This window comes from Lygodium microphyllum, chromosome 23 (assembly GCF_053477565.2).
Source record: "Lygodium microphyllum isolate KBCC chromosome 23, Lygodium_microphyllum_v1.1.10, whole genome shotgun sequence".
NCBI classification, from domain to species: domain Eukaryota; kingdom Viridiplantae; phylum Streptophyta; class Polypodiopsida; order Schizaeales; family Lygodiaceae; genus Lygodium; species Lygodium microphyllum.
In genome coordinates this window covers 6591609-6608391 of record NC_141157.1, presented here as the reverse complement: position 1 = coordinate 6608391, position 16783 = coordinate 6591609, and the positions used below count along the sequence as shown (strand labels likewise).

The following is a 16783-nucleotide window of genomic DNA, read 5'->3' as shown; positions in this document are numbered from 1 at the left end:
GAAGAAATTGAGTTGAAGGAGCAACTCAAGCAACTGTTAGATCAAGGCTACATCCGTCTTAGCAGTTCACCATGGGGAGTTTTAGTGCTGTTCCAGAAAAAGAAAGATGGAACGCTTCGACTGTGTATTGATTACAGAGGGTTGAATCAATCAACTGTTAAGAACAAGTATCCTATTCCTAGAATAGATGAGCTTCTTGATCGTCTTCAGGGTGTGAAGATATTCTCCAAGATTGATCTTAGGTCTGGTTACTATCAGATAAGGATCAAGGAAGAAGATATCCCAAAGACGGCCTTCAACACAAGATATGGACACTTTGAGTTCCTAGTTATGTCATTTGGGCTCACGAATGCGTCTGCCACCTTCAACAGGTTAATGCAGGATATCTTTAGGCCATATCTTGATGACTTCGTACTCGTCTTCTTCGACGATACCCTAATCTATTCCAAACAAGAACAAGATCGTGAACCCCAGCTTCGCATTGTCCTTGAGACAATGAGGGTACACAAGCTCTATGCTAAGATGAAGAAGTGTACATTCTTCAAATGTCAGATTGAATATCTGGGATTCATCGTATCAGCGGAAGGAATCTCAATGGATCCGGCCAAAGTTAGAGATGTTCTAGAATGGCCAATACCAAAAACTATCAAAGAAATACGCAGTTTTCTTGGATTGACAGGATGGTATAGGGTCTTCATAAAAAACTATGCCTTGATTGTAGCACCTTTGACAGATCTATTGAAGAAGCAAACATCCATTGCATGGTCAGTTTCCAAACAATCTAGCTTTGATAGATTAAAGAAAAGTTTGGTATTAGCACTTATCTTGAAACTTCTGGACCTCAGTAAGGAGTTCGAAGTAGTAACTGATGCTAGTACGCCTGCCTTAGGATGTGTGCTCATGCAAGAAGGTCATCTTGTTGCATACTCTTCAAGGAAACTGAAGAGCCATGAGAAGAATTATGCTACCCATGATCTAGAACTATTAGCTGTCATCCATGCTCTAAAGCTTTGGAGACACTAGCTGTTGGATAACAAGTTTACTCTAGTAACGGATCATAAAAGTCTCAAGTGGATCTTTACCCAGAATGAGCTCAACATGAGGCAACGTCGGTGGATTGAAGTGCTCGAGGAGTATGATTATGAAATCAAATACCGACCTGGGAAGGAGAATGTGGTTGCCGATGCACTCAGTCGTTCACAAGGCATTCCTTAATTATCTAATCTTGCAAAATCCATCAACAGCTAGATCTCTAGCCACAAAGGTATCCATGCCAAATAACCCAATACTTGAGCTAGCTAGAGAAGAAGCATGCCATGATCCAGCCTATCAAAAGATACTAAGGGAGATCCCTATCAAGGAACAGGACCAGAAGCTACAGGCTAAGTATCATGAATTCTCTATTAATAGTGGACTTGTCTGCTATAGAACAAGATTATGTATACTAGCAAGCCAGTCACTCAAGCAGAAGATACTGTGGGAAGCTCATGATTTCCCTTTCTCAGGACATCCTAGCTATGCCAAGACTCTCAATGCAGTTAAGAAGAGCTACTATTGGGAGAGGCTTAAAGGTGACTTTCTCAAATATGTCATTGAGTGTTTGTCTTATCAATGTATCAAAGCTGAACATGTCAAAATGCCTGGAAAGTTGCAACCACTTGACATTCCCCAAGTGAAATAGGAATTCATCAGTATGGACTTTGTTGTTGGCCTACCCCAAGTACAAGGAGGATACAACTCCACCATGGTTGTGGTTAATATGCTTACTAAGGTTGCACACCTTATTCCTGTTAAGACAAACTATAAAGCCTCAGACATTGCAAGGTCGTTTATCAAGGAGATATTCAAGCTACATGGGTTGCCCAGAAGAATCATTAGTGATCGTGATTCTCTCTTCACATCACACTTTTGGAGAGCTATCTTTGAAGCCATTGGGACTCAACTTTGTTTTAGTACAGCCTACCATCCCCAAACTGATGGTCAAATGAAACGGGTCAATCAAGTCATCGAGGATATACTAAGGGCACACTGCTGCCGTGAACCAAAAAGGTGGATTCAATACTTGCCTTTGGTTGAATTTTACTACAATGCTTCTTACCAACAAAGCATTCAAATGACCCCTTTCCAAGCATTGTATAGGCATGACTATCGAAGTCCCCTGAACTTCTCAGATCCAACCTTGAGGGTTGAAGCTTCAAGGCAGATGCTGGAAGAGATGGATGACCAAATGAAGTCAATAAGATAGGACATCCAAGCCGCCAAGGATAGATAGAAGGCATACGCGGATTTGAAGCATCAAGATAGAACCTTCGAGGAAATAGACATGGTCTTCATTCGCGTACGCCCAAAGAAGAGTTCCCTATCCTTAGGGGATTGCAAGAAGCTAAGTTCAAGGTATTGTAAACCATACAAGATCCTCAAGTGCCCAGGACCCAATGCATATAGACTGTAACACCTTGAGAACCTAAAGGTTCATAATGTATTCCATATCAGCCTATTGAAGAAGTATGTACCTAATCCTAGCCATGTACTTGATGACCAACAAGTTGTAATGCCTAGCCAAGGAGCCCTTGAGCTACGGCCTGACAAGATCTTAGATATTAGGGAGAGACAAATGAGATCCAAAACCTTGAGAGAATGCCTCGTCCAATGGAAAGATTATCCTGAGGAGGATGCCACTTGGATGGATGAAAGCACTCTCAACCAACAATATCCCCAGTTCACCTTGAGATGAGGACATCTCGATTTCTCCAAGGGGGAGAGAATGTAATATTCCCGTTTGAAAAATATTACTAAACCAACCTCCCGCACATTGTAAACTCGTGCAAAGATTATCTTCAGTGCCAGCAGTTAATATATAACCGCACGCGAGAAACGGAGAACTCCGTCTTGGCAAAGTAAGAACGGGGATTTAAACCCGCATAGCCGCGGGGAAACAACCTCTTGGGAGGAGGTTAAGAGGATAATGTTGAAATAAATTTCAAAATTTTTTAACTATTCCTTCTCCCCCATCCGATGCATGGCTGGAGGAGAGGGAGTGTGGGGGGATGGGCTAGTAGGGTTGCATGACGAAGGGGGGGAAGAGAGCCATGCAAAGGGCCACGTAGGGGAGGTCCCCTCTCCTCCCCCTTGACCTATAAAAACCCCCCCTAGGGGGGGGGGGGGGGGGTAAAGGGGAGAGGGGGACTGCGTGAGGATCAGGCTGGCTGTAGGGTACTGGAACCTTCTTTTTTAGAAGCTTCTAAAGTGGGGGGGGGGGGGGGGAGGGGGGGTCCTTAGCACCCTTTCCCACTAGATCCTCCAAAATCCCAATTCCCCCCCCCCCCTCCCCCGGGCTTTGAAGAGGAAGCTTATAAGGCCCTTCCTACCAAATCTCCTACAAGCACCCTAGGCCCGGTTCTTTGTAGAGAAGAAGAGGTGTTTCCCTAGGTCCCCTTCCCAATAGATCCTTTTTTTTTCCCTTAGGATTTTTATGAGAAAAAGAAGAAGTTCATAAGCCTCCTTTTTCCACCAATCACCCACAAATCCGTCCCTAGCCTCGGAATTTGAGGAGAAGAAGGGGAAGCCTATAAATCCCTTCCCACCAATCACCACAAGCCCATTCCTAGGCCGGGATTTAAAGTCCCCATTCCCACAAGCCCCATAAAACCATTCCTAACCCGGGAATTTCAAGGAGAAGAATAGCTCTCAAGCCTCCGTTTTTGCAAGGGCCGTTCACAAGAACCCTTTCGTGAACCCCTCCTCTCTCGCAACAAGGCCCAAAATCCAAACCCTAAGGCCTTCCATAAGCCAAATTCCGCAAGTCGGTACTTCTGTCAAGGACCCGTACTTCAAAGGGAATATCCACGTACGAGGGAGACGGGCAAAGATCTTAAGGCTGCATACCAAGGCAAGTAATTCGAATCCGCAAAGGCAAACCAGAAGCCGAAATCACGATGGCCCCTAAAAAGTCACAAGGTGCACCTGCAGGAGGATCATCTCCTAATATTCATGTGGATATTTCACCGAGCCCACAAGTCCAGGTTTTCTTCCTATTTTTGATTTACGTAGAAGTATTGCAGTTATGCATGGTTATTTCATGGAATTAGGATGCACTTATACTTGTCAAATCCACCTAGCTAAATGCGATTGAAATAAATTGGCTACTTGAAATTTACTTAAAGTAATTCATGATATGAAGTTGATCATTTGTATTTTCCATGGAATGAACAAAAAAGAACATAAGGTGTCTATGCATTTTAGTACCTTATTAGCAAGTTGCCTTTTGTGCATTGCAAAGTGACGAGTCTAGAATAACTAATGACTAGCATTACAAGGTTGAAATTACTATAGTACACCTTCGATTATGCATGGAAAGATTAAATCGCATGTCGTATTTTTAGACAAATCTTCTTCGTAATGATTCATTAAGAAAGTCGTTATCAACCGTAGGAAATTGCAAAGCATGGAAAAGATTCTAAGGGCTGCATGAAATAGGTTAATTCTAGCTTCAAATTGGCATGAATCTCATTAAACTACGTAGTAGTTAGGAAAAGGTTGCATGTTGCACATTCGACGTAGGCTTAAGAGTAAAATCTTAAAAGCTTAGTGGCATGATTCATGAATGCAAGTCCTAGTGGGATCAATGGAAATTATGCCGTAATTTAATATGTGCTTTGGGGCTTAACAAGAAAAGTTAGGGCTTGTGAATCTAATCGTACGTAGAGGCAATGAATCGCGTGCTTACGTGAATTACGACGTAATGCAACTAGTTTTCCCCTTTTAGATCAAATTAACATCTCTAGGATTGGTTCGTCCTTGTTGTAAGACAAGTAAACTGGATTACCTAAAACACCTAAACCGCAAAGGATTCGCATAGGATGGTTAAATGGATACAATAAATATTCCAAGTGCTAACTAGGGTTTAGCACATTGAGGACTTAACTTAGTTTCGCACTTGTTGCCAAGTCGAAACCCTCATACCCAAAGGTCCTACCCACATTTATGGAATGTAGGGACAAATGGATGTACTTGCAAGAAAGGATCTAGGGTTTCTACCCTAAGGATCACTCGTTCAAAAGATGAAACTCGGATTAAGTTGGAACCCCTAGGTCGGCCTAGTGCAATTGGGAATGTGTTGGATAAGAGGACACCCAAACCCTGCTTCTTGTCTAATCATGATTTCATGACCAGAAGACGCCGTTGATGGGTGAAATGATCCCATGGAATAGATGGGACACTTGTGTAACAAGTTGCAATATCGCATGGTCAGGTGGTTTGATCACAAGAGAGTTGCCAAATCCTTGGAATGAGATTGGCAGATTCTTGTGCAAGTTTATCTTGCAAGAGGATGAGTAGTCATCCTGTTATATCACCTTTCTTGGGATTAAGTTGCCAAGATAAGTGAATTAAGTATTTGCTTGGGAGCAAAGGACCAATCAATAATTTGGAGCGACATGGTCGCCATGATTTACTGTTAATAAAACCTAAGGTATTGGTTAAGTTGGGTTAATAGGGTATGGCCTTAACCCAAGGACAAAAGGGAGAATAGACAAACCCTTGGGGATCTTGCCAAGTCGCAATTGATCCCGGATCAAATGCTGGATGCATTCGGAGAGAAGGATTCACTCCTTAGCAGTTGGCCAAATAACGATCACTGGAAATGATTGTGCTTGTAACAGTTTAGAGAGCACCGTTTGCTTTTTTTGCTCAAGGAACTAAAGGATGAAAAGATATCTAATGCTTCAAGTTGAAGTCCTGAAGGGAGAAGCAGCCTCAGTTACCCTCGACTGTCTGCCTGACCCTAACCAAGGGGATTGTTATCCGCGCCGAGAAGGTGGACCGAACCCGCCACGTGAGGTCTCTCCATTGAGCGCTACTTGGAGTAGGAGGACGCTTGGGTGCCAGGGGGGGCTCTGGCCGTAAATCCCTTGTCTTCCGGGCCCTGCACAGGAGGCCAACATGACTCGGGATTGGATCTCGAGGCCCGCATACTAGTCTACGGGTGGAATCTTGGATTAGTAATCCCTGTGGATTGTTGGATAGCCTTCGGGTGGATTATGGATAGCCTTCGGGCGGATTATGGATAGCCTTTGGGCAGATTATGGATTACCCTACTGACTGGACTTTATGGATGTATTCCAAAGATAAATAAGATAACATGTTGAAAAGGAACCTGTTTGACACTATTTTTCTATGTCAAGTGCTAAGATTACGTGAAGGAACTAGTGTCTAACTGGCTAATTAATGAAGCTGCTTGATGCATGCCCAACTAAATGTGCTAGGTAATTAGACAACTAAAGCAGCCTTGAGGAAAGTGCGATGGATGTGGCCATGGGTCTGTCCTACAGATGGATGGTCCCGGTTGGCTTGAAACTTTTCTCAATCATAATGGATAGCTAGGAGATCTTCTCAAAGGAAATGAATAGAAAGGGCACTGACCTAGAGTTAAGTAACAACAAAAATCACGATTTATGCTATTTTAGGGGAACGGAATGGGACTATGCCTTATGGGCGGAGAGGTCGAGCCTTGCATCCGTCTCATTTCCCATTCTCCTTGGACCAAGTGCATCATGAATCCGCTTCGTCCCTTGCGTTTCTATGTAAAGTAGTTTGCTTGGGGTTCGACGCTAGTTGCTGTTTAGGAAATGACCATTAGGGAAACCCTGATTCAGGTCAGTCCTAAGTGGGAATGGCCGCATTACTTCCGCTACATGGCAGATGTGAAAAGTCCTAGATCGCAAAGCCCATATCATTCCATGGGAGTGCCGGGCGGAGCTTTCTAGACTCTCTTTCTGCTGGACTGCTAAGATGTGTCCTGAAAGGGAATAGGTGGACACGTTACAAGAACATTGTAGACTAAAGTAAAGTAGAATATACCTTACTTCTCTTCTAGGAGTCCTAGACCTAATATAACTACTTACAAATTTGTTGAAACTAAAATTTTATGCATACAAAAAATTGGATCTTTTATATAAAATAAAGGGGTTTTCCTCTTGGGAGTTGTCACAATGGCATGAGAATGACAAACAAGTATTACAAAAAGGATAGAATTGGATGGATAATAAATCTTAAACCATGTGGCATGAGCCCATACATTTGCATAGATAGTGAGTACATTGTAGCCTACAATAAAGTAGGGTATACATAATTTCTATTTTAGGAGTCCTAGACCTAATATAACTATTTACAATTTGGTTGAAACTAAACTTTTATACAGTCAAAAAATTGGATCTTGTATACAAGTGAAAGGGGTTTTCCTCTTGGGAGTGTCACATTGGCATGACAGTGACAAACATATATTACAAAAAGGATAGAATTGGATGGAGAATAAATCTTAAACCATGTGGCATGAGCCCATACATATGCAGATATTGTGAGAACATTGTAGCCTAATGTAAAGTAGGGTATACATAATTTATATTCTAGGAGTCCTAAGCCTAACATGTTTATTTACAAATTATTTGAAACCAAAATTTTACACAAACAAAAATTTGGATCTTTTGTACAAGTGAAAGAGCTTTTCCTGTCGAGAAGGCATCTTCATGGGTGTCACTGTGGCATGAGAGTGACAAACAAGTATTATGAAAGGGATAGAATTGGATGGAGAAGAAATATTAAACCTTGTGGCATGGGCCCATACATATGCACAAATAGTGAGAACATTGTAGCCTACAATAAAGTAGGGTATACATAATTTCTCTTCTAGGAGTCCTAGACCTAATATAACTATTTACAAATTGGTTGAAACTAAACTTTTATACATACAAACAATTGAACCTTTCATACAAGTGAAGGAGGTTTTCCTCTTGGGAAGGCATCTTGGCATGAGGGAAACAAGCAAATATTGCAAAAGGGATACAATTTGATGGAGAATAAATCTTAAACCATGGCATGAGCCCATAGATATGCACAAATAGCAAGAACCTTGTAGCCTAAAGTAAAGCAGGGTATACTACAAGTGAAGGAGGTTTTCCTCTTGGGAAGGCATCTTGGTAGGTGTCATCTTGGCATGAGAGAAACAAGGAAATATTGCAAAAGGGATGCAATTTGATGGAGAAGAAATCTTAAACCATGTGTCATGAGCCCATAGATATGCACAAATAGCGACAACCTTGTAGCCTAAAGTAAAGTAGGGTATACATAATTTCTATTCTACAAACCCTAGACCTAATATAACTATTTGCAAATTGGTTGAAATTAAACTTTTATAAACACAAACAATTGAATCTTTTATAAAAGTGAAAGGGGTTTTCCTCTTGGGAGCAAGTTTCTCTCTCTTACCATATTGCCTCTCACACAATCCCCTACGGCTACAACCCCCCCCCCCCCCCCCCCAAAAAAAAAAAAAACCATGAGCCTTTCTATATCCCAAGAAAAAGTATAATTTGTGGAGAAAAATAAGCATTGATTGTACTTATGTGAGGTAGATAGAGAAAATATACATTTCTACACAAAAATAGGTGCATATGTAGTGCACTAATGCATGCACATGAGAGAGAGAGAGAGAGAGAGAGAGAGAGAGAGAGAGAGAGAGAGAGAGAGAGAGAGAGAGAGAGAGAGAGAGAGAGAGAGAGTGAGTGAGTGAGAGAGAGACTCTTCACATGCATGTTGTCTCACCCAGACCTAGATATGTAGGCATCACAACAATTGGTACAGCGCCAAGTCATTTTGGTCAATAGTGAAGAGCACACTCATACATGCACACACATTGAAAAACACATGTTAATGCATCAATGCATGCAGACAAACATATTTGGTCGATGATAGTATACATGATCAACTACATGCTTACATGCAAATTGTCATAAATAATCTCTTGATGTTGATGGGATTTTAAACAATAGGCTTCGAACACATTGTTTGTTGCACACAAAGCATGCTATTTGTCTTTTCTCTTTTTGGTGGCAAAAGGGAAGCGCTCGTGCAATAGCACGGCTCCATTTTCTCATAAAAAATGCAAAGTGAATGAGGTGCAACCTTGCGAGCTTTGTAAGTTTGCAAACCGCACAATGCATGGTTGGCGGGCTTGGCCAGTGTCAACTAGTCATGTTTATAGGAGACGGTAGAGATGGAAAATGAGAAAAGTATTCACTATATGAAGGGTGTGAATAAAAGGTTACAACCCATTCGTTTCTTTTCTTCTAGTAGGGACTTTGCAGACTTAGGTGGCTTATTCAAACCACTTCTAGATAAAGAAGGGATTGGTTGTAAAGAGACCAGCTTTGGAAAGACTTCCAAGTCTCTTGTGCCATGCTGTTTTTGTTTTGAAATGTCTAGGCTTTTGCTCTTGCAAATGGCACAAATTACAAACATGAAGACTTGGTCACATAGCAAAATACAATGACCAAGGAACGCACATTCGTCCACTGATGATCTCTAGTCACACACCTTCCTGATGAGAAATAGGACTGTTAAGACTCTCTACTTGTTTGTAGCCATACAGCTTTGCTAGCAGGATGTAAACACAAAAGTTTACAACACTAAGGATAGCAAGAAGCCAATAGAAATAATCCAAATGCCCCCTGTTTATATTGCTTGTAAACCAGATCTTTGAGCCTCGTCGACCTGTGACACCATCGACAATCGTTATAAGCAGACTGCTCAAGAAGCTGCCCACACCCATTGCACAAAGGTACAGAGCCATGCCAAAGCTGCGTGTACTGTCGGGCACTTGGTCATAGAAGAATTCTTGCTGCCCAACTATGGCAAACACATCCGACATCCCCATCAGTATGTACTGTGGGAGGAGCCAAAAGATGGAAAGTGGTACCGTTGCATTGGGCTGATCAAGCAAGCCATGGTTTCGTGCAACTATAAGCCTCTTCCTCTCTGTGATGGCTGCCCCTACCATGCATAATGCTGATAGCACCAGCCCGATGCCTATTCTTTCAAGCATCGTTATACCTCTATCAATCTTTCTTAGCCTGCGTGTTACTGGCACAAGCACACAGTCATAGAAAGGTACCAAGATTAAGATGACTATGGTTGTGAAGGCCTGTAAAGAAGCTGATGGGATCTCAAAATGCGCACCCATATGTCTGTCCATTGTGCTTCCCTGTTTCGTGAAAAAAGTGCCTGTTTGAGAAAAAACAATACCATAGACAAGCATTGAAAGCCAGATAGGCATAATGCGGACTAACAGCTTGACTTCTTCAACTTGTGTAACCGTGCATAAGTTCCAAGAACATTGATGTATTGTGGCATCCCCTATTGTTGCTGCTTTGTCCAAGAACCTGCAGGGAATTGAGAATACAGCTAGAGGTCAAAGCTTTGGAGCTGAAATAAGCATGGCAAAGGTCAAGGATTGCCTTCTTGAGCAAACCGAATATTAGAAGTGAACTGAACTAGTTTTAAAAGCCAAAAACCAAAATCTCGAGCAGCATATGCAATATCACAGCCGTTAAAAGTTGATACATGATGAGTGCCAACATAAACTGCCACATTACAACGAAATGCCTTAGACTGCATCTTTTCCTTCATCAGCACCTGTTTGCACAGTCACAAGCATTCAAGTACATGCAGGTGCCTGTACTAAAGCAATGCTTTTATCAGCTCCAATGTGGAAAACACAAATCTTAACAGGAATTATAGCAGGGCATCTAAACAAATACTCTTTTTACTTACGTCAGCTGGTTAGTATGTCGCAACTTCCTTCTGCCTAAACGCACACACTCTTTGTCATGCATCTCATAGAGAAGATCTGGATCCTTTGGCAGGGGTAATTTCCATTTCAGGGCAGCTGCAACAATCACTTGAATGAAACTTGTAAGTGGGCTTCCATCAGGTCTCTTATGCCTATAGAACTTGGTTCCTGCTAAGAATGTAGCCAATGCTAGAGTCATGGCAATGGCTGGTATTCCAAATCCAATACCCCAACTGATATTGTCTTGAATATACACTAGGACAGTAAAAGCTAACAAAGCACCCGTACAGAGCCCAAAGTACCACCAGTTGAAGAAGGAAACTTTCATTTTCCTCTCGTTGTGGTCCTCTTCATCAAACTGATCAGCACCAAAAGCTTCCAGGCAGGGCTTTATACCCCCTGTTCCGAGAGATATCAAATACAAAGAGAAAAGAAAAAAGCCAAGTTGCTTTGGGCTTGCTTCTGGGCATGTAGTACCAGTACAAAGAGCTGGTCTAAATGTTGTAAGGGTTACAGAGAGAGTCAGCAACACCAATCCCTGTAACATTGGCGTAACGTATGTCATGGATATGTGTTGCATTGCAATATTTTTTAGTATCATACTTGTAGAAAAACAGCTTGTTAATTTGGTTTCGCATCTATAATAAACATCAAAACTAACCATGACATAGATTACAGACACAACTACAATAGCCCAGTATCTGCCAACAAAGGCATCGCCAAAGAAAGCTCCTGCGATAGGTATAACGAGGGTGACTCCAGCCCAGTTGTTGGTGCTCTTTGCAGCTGAAGCCAAGCTCTGGTGCAATATTGTTATCATATAAGTTATCAAGTTGGATGCAATGCCATAATAGGCAAGTCTTTCACTAAGCTCATCACCTGAAAGCAAAGCAAAATATTCATGCCATGACATAGGAGTCTGGACTTCTTTAGTACATGCAATGTTCTCATCGGCCAGTTTATTATGTGTTCTACCTATCAGTACATATGTACGTTCAACAATAGCATTAAAGCATCTCATGTAAAACCAATTACTACAATCTGATTCAGTTGAAGAGCTGCAGCAAAGGAGTGTACAAATTGTACATTCCAAATTTCTGTTAAAGCATCATATGCAAAACCAATTAACACAATCTAATGCCAAATTAGAGCTGTCACATATAAAGAAAGATTCTCAAGTGTCCCAAACGTGATGGGCGGGCTCATAATCATGAGGTTGTGGCTTCAAGTCATGCGAGGCGTATAACTTGGTTGGACACCCCTGTTCCCATGGCGTATTTGTGTCAGTTCTGGCTCTTGCCCACTCAGAACACGGGCAAGAACACTTGGTTGGTTGCTCCTCCTAGGTGACCCGAGGTTCGAGTGTGATCAAACTTCGTTATTCATTTGCCTTGCAAGCTATCCTATCTGTGCATAGCACAATGCCAGTGTGGCTCTTGCCTGCTCTCCGATAATCAGGAGGGAGGCCGCAGGGCCCCCCATTTGTGGGCATTCAGTTGCGTGGGGTGTTTTATCTCAGAGAGAAAACAATTCTCAAGCGTTTTTCTGATCAGGACTGAATAATCTAACCCAAGTTTGCTTTTGAGCACTGACTTTGAAGCTTCGACATCATGGTTGTGATACTCAAATGTTTGAGAGGCTCAAATGCAAAAGCTTGCATCTGGGCTTATATACCCGCCGAATGATATATTGCCATATGACTACAGCACAGTATGTCGAATAACTAGAAAGATAAGCTTATTGCTGGACTTATCATGAATCAATGTAACATACATAGCAGAGAAACATTCATTGCTGATAGTAGGAAACGAGAATGAACCTATGATAAACATGCAAGCCTTCCAGCCACCCGTGCGGGAGCGAGAAACAGGCCGCCCCTGAAGAGTCACTGACCCATCCTTAACCAAGTCGTCTAATCTGCTAGGCTTTTTTTGGTTATCAGGTGCCTGCTGCAGATACGACTGTCCGTGAGCAGAAGTACCATCCATTCCTCCGCTTCTGATGGATTGATATTGATGAACGATGACGATAATTGCAAGCCTGATGATGAAGATAATTATAAGCGGGATGATGATGATGATGAAGACCTTACAGGTTTCTGAGAGAATCTGGCCTACCACCACCACCACCATCATCATCATCGTCATCATTACCACCACCTCAGCTGGCAGCTAGCTCTTCTGTTCCGTCAAAGGAACGACTTCTCTTGCTGGCGCGGATCAATTCAGGTTGAAATTGGAAAACTCGAATACGGCTCCCATAATCCATTGCCCCAGTTTATAATATGAGGAAATTGGAATGGCTCACAATTGCACATAATTCGCCTTAGAATTCTTGTCTCCACTAGCACTTTCAGCCACCTACCTACCGTCTTATATATTCACGTGATTGAATTCTTTACTAAGAAAAGAATCCGCGCTCTCCTTTTGAGTCGTTTATTTTATTTTCTTATTCGTCCATTTCTACTCTACTTTGTGGCTTCCGTTCAATCTCGTCTGCAATATAATTGTAGACGTAGTAGAGCTTAGATGAAGCCTGATCAGTGTCTTGAGAGAAGGCAAGGTCAGAAATTGTCTAGTTAGGGTCACTTTAAACTTCTTGAGGATGATTAATATCCAAGCAATTTGGGTGAAATGTGGACAAATCGACCACTTCAAGTTCCAAAGTTCCTCCTTGATCTCGGCTATAATTGTGGTGAAATATGAACAAAAAGACCATGTTGCGAGCTCTAGAGTTCCTCCTCGATCTTAAGTACGAAGTTCCTCCTCGATCTGAAGTATGAACCTGAACAAGAAGCTTAAAACGAAATTGCCTCATCCTAGACTAGACACTCTAGTCAACACGAGCATCTACACATACATCAACTTGAAAAGATGTTCTATTCTCATTAAGGGAGCTATGTGCTCCTAACGCTTCATATGCTTGAAAAAGACGAGGAAGAACGTTCTAATTGGATCAATTATTGCTCATAGGCCTAAACATATAACCTCATGTCTAAATACCATCACTTTTCAGTGCAAATTTAACATCATGTTGCCAACTTCTTGTATACCAATTGCAAGCTTCATACTTGTGGGTCCATAATATGATGAAAAGCCAACACTTGAGAGGGACCATTTTATTCACCTTCGATAGTTATAAGTAAGAGCTCCCTTACTATGGCCTTTATGTACCTAGAAAATATTTCAACCTTTTTTTCAAGCATGCAAAGCTACATTAATTTCATAGAGTCTCTTCATGTCACTTGAGAATCTTGTGAGCATCTGCCCTTTTTTTTCTTTCGTTAGTTCTAAATATCACCTTACTTATACTAGCCCTTAAGTACCTAGCAAGAAATTTCTGATTGTTTTAAGGCCTTCAATGGTACAATTCTTGCAAAGAGTCTTTTCATGTTTGTATGAGAATCTTGTGAGCATTTTCTTTGCTACACCAACTAATGCTTACTAGCACAAGACTTGTTTATTAGTCTTTCATTGTGCAATTGTATGCAAATGTGAATCGTGTGAGCATGTTTCTATTATGCCAACCAATGCTCCTCGTTATTTACATTTTGAAGAGTTTGTATATGTGTGAAATACGTTGCAACATGTTTTTGTTCCCCACTTGAAACGTTTGAAGGCCCAAACTTGTACATTTAATGGTTTAAAAAACAACCTAGGTAAAATTGGAAAGAATAATCACAAGACATAAAGAGAGTGAATCAATCCATCTTTCAAAGATCTTGGTGGCACACTTATTTCCCTTCACATGTGGCACACAAGTAGGCCCAACAAATAGTCAAGAAACAACGAGAGCTTCCTCTTGTAAACCCAATTGCGAGATTTTATCACATGCTCATTTGGAAACTTTACTTCCTATTTCAACAAGGTTACGTGTTGTAAATTTTTCCCATTATTTTTAAAATCTCTTATCTCAAACAATGTGGAATCTATTGTTGTCATGCATCTAATAAGCAATATGGTATCTTATAAACCATGTCGTTGTCATGCATCTCATCATGTCTACATGGGATGCATTTGGAAACCCTAAACACCATTATGTTTATGCACATTGTTAAAAGCTAAGAACATATTGATATCACTCTTTAAAAAATCAATGTATCCTTTCAAAAAACTAGCTTTAAGTGAGGAAAGGACATTAGTGACTAGAAACAAATAATATTCACCAAATTTGAAAAGTTAAAATAGATTTTTGCTCCATTTTTTTCAAAAGCATAACTACGAATATGTATTTTTGGGAATGTATTTTCATTATGACACAAGTTTGAGAACATTGCTTTAGCTTGCTTCCTTCACCTTCACCTCCTACTTTTCTTGTGGGTGAGCCTTCATGTTGGCATGCCTCACCATTGTTATAGTTAGGTAAGTTGACACTTGTGCATTCTTTCCTTACATTTTTGTTGCTAGCAAGGAATTGGACAATGGAGAGTACTAACTTATCACTTTTGTCATTATCGAATTGCTTACTTATATATTCTCTAGCACATTAAGTAGATCCAATAGTATATAAGACTTTGAGGTCTTGGCAACCCATATAATTGAGCTTTATTATAGTGGGGAAATGAGATACACAACCAAAACCTTGTGCTCCTACCACAACCTATCTACCTGACAATTTATCCTAGTAACAAGTTTGAATGTGTTTCCTTTTACCCTTCTAAACTTCCAACAATAAGCTACTCTATACTTGGACTCTCAGCTCCTTACCTTGCCCCTCAAATGGATCTCCTTGAGTGAGATTCATGCATGCTCCTCCAAACTCTTAGAAGAGGAGGAAGGGGAGGAGGCAAGGAAAGAGTAGAGATGGTATATTCACTCAATCATTGGACTCCCTCCCTCGCACTCAAAATCAAGCTCAAGAGAAGATAATGTGTACGAAGAGATAGCTAAACTAAGTCTTGTTTTCCCGAAGCTACCAGAAGAAAAATATGCCAATTATGAGATATGCATACATTGATATTTATGCTTTACACCTCAAGCTTCTTTAATACTTGTTGGCCTCCACAGAAGGATTTCTTGATGGCAAGATTAGGGCATATAAAGACTTACGTTCTCCCACATACTTTACACCTCAAGCTTCTTTAATACTTGTTAGCCTCCACAAATGGGGTTCTTGATGGCAAGATAAGGGCATATAAAGTACTTTCTCCCACATGCTTCCTACGTTTCTAAGCCACTTAGATTTGTGTGGCATGCAAGTTACAAACATGTGATATTTAGAGGTAGCTAACTGAGATGAAGCGATTCATTAAGGATTGGTAGATCATTAAGAGAAACTTAATTGCAAATTTGTAAATAGGGTTATATCTTAAAAATTTTATTGGCTCCTACATTGTCATCCCACATCATTAATATATGTCTTCATTTCTAATAATCTTAGAGGGTCCACTCCATATAAAATTAATATATTTCCTACATTTAAAGCATATGTACTTAATCCCTTACCTATTCATTTTAAAATGAGTTTTAATGTATCCTTTTCAATTCAAATCTATAAAGTTTTTGGAGATTATTTTTTTACAAAACCCATTTATAAGTATTTTCCTCTAGGTTTCAAATATATATACTTACTTTTCAATTGAAATCTTGTGAGAAACACCTTTTTTTGTAAGTGAACCCCATGACCTACAATTGTCTACTTCCATTGCTTGATGCAACATAATCTCCTTGCATATTTTTATGATGGTTCATCTCATATCTCTTAATTTTCCTTGCGTATTTTTATAATGGTTCATCTCATACCTCTTATTAAAATAGATAAGAGATCCTTTTTATTTCTTTGTAGTATTTTTAATTCATTAACTACTAGAAGTGGACTTGCAGTGTAGTTATGTTCTCCTTCCATGGACCTACTTTGTTACATTTGTCCAAAATTGTTTGCATTATTTTGTGATGGTGGTGATTGTGCATGGAAATAAGGGATTCCACAAATCACCTTATGGATTCAAGTGTAGTTAAACTTTCTTATTGAAGGAAAGATGCAATGTCTTTTGGTGTTGTTGAAACACATTGTAACATGAATTTTTAGTTGTACTCCCAAAAGAAGCATGGTTGAAGCAATTTGTGGTTCATTAAAAATGGGTTGATAAAGTTTGACTTAGATGGAGGTTACACAACAACAATGACTGCACATTGATAGGTATTATTCAACCTAAGTGAA

General features: G+C 40.5%; 1 protein-coding gene across 3 annotated transcripts; it reads right to left on the bottom strand.

Annotated features, from left to right (window-relative positions):
* Positions 1 to 9047: 9047 nt before the first annotated feature.
* On the bottom strand, positions 9048 to 13463 carry LOC148015837 (protein NRT1/ PTR FAMILY 8.2-like). 3 transcript variants are annotated; one of them, XM_087663842.1, is made up of 4 exons: positions 12742 to 13463; positions 12444 to 12664; positions 10606 to 11503; positions 9048 to 10214 (listed from the first exon to the last, which is right to left on the bottom strand). In XM_087663842.1, exons 2-4 carry the CDS (start codon positions 12610 to 12612, stop codon positions 9362 to 9364), a joined length of 1920 nt encoding a protein of 639 aa, XP_087519968.1. In that variant the 5' UTR covers positions 12613 to 12664; positions 12742 to 13463; the 3' UTR covers positions 9048 to 9361. The 3 variants fall into 3 exon arrangements, with proteins under 3 accessions (XP_087519968.1, XP_087519967.1, XP_087519966.1); XM_087663841.1 differs by having other exon boundaries at positions 10606 to 11162; positions 11286 to 11503; positions 12444 to 13452; XM_087663840.1 differs by having other exon boundaries at positions 12444 to 13463.
* Positions 13464 to 16783: the final 3320 nt, after the last annotated feature.

Coding starts and splice junctions, on each gene's coding strand:
- LOC148015837 (XM_087663840.1), bottom strand. CDS start 12,774: ATGATGACGATGATGATGATGGTGGTGGTGGTGGTAGGCCAGATTCTC. Junction 11,504..12,443: donor GGCTTGCATGTTTATCATAG/GTTCATTCTCGT, acceptor CTTTGCTTTCAG/GTGATGAGCTTAGTGAAAGA. Junction 10,215..10,605: donor CGACATACTAACCAGCTGAC/GTAAGTAAAAAG, acceptor AATTCCCTGCAG/GTTCTTGGACAAAGCAGCAA.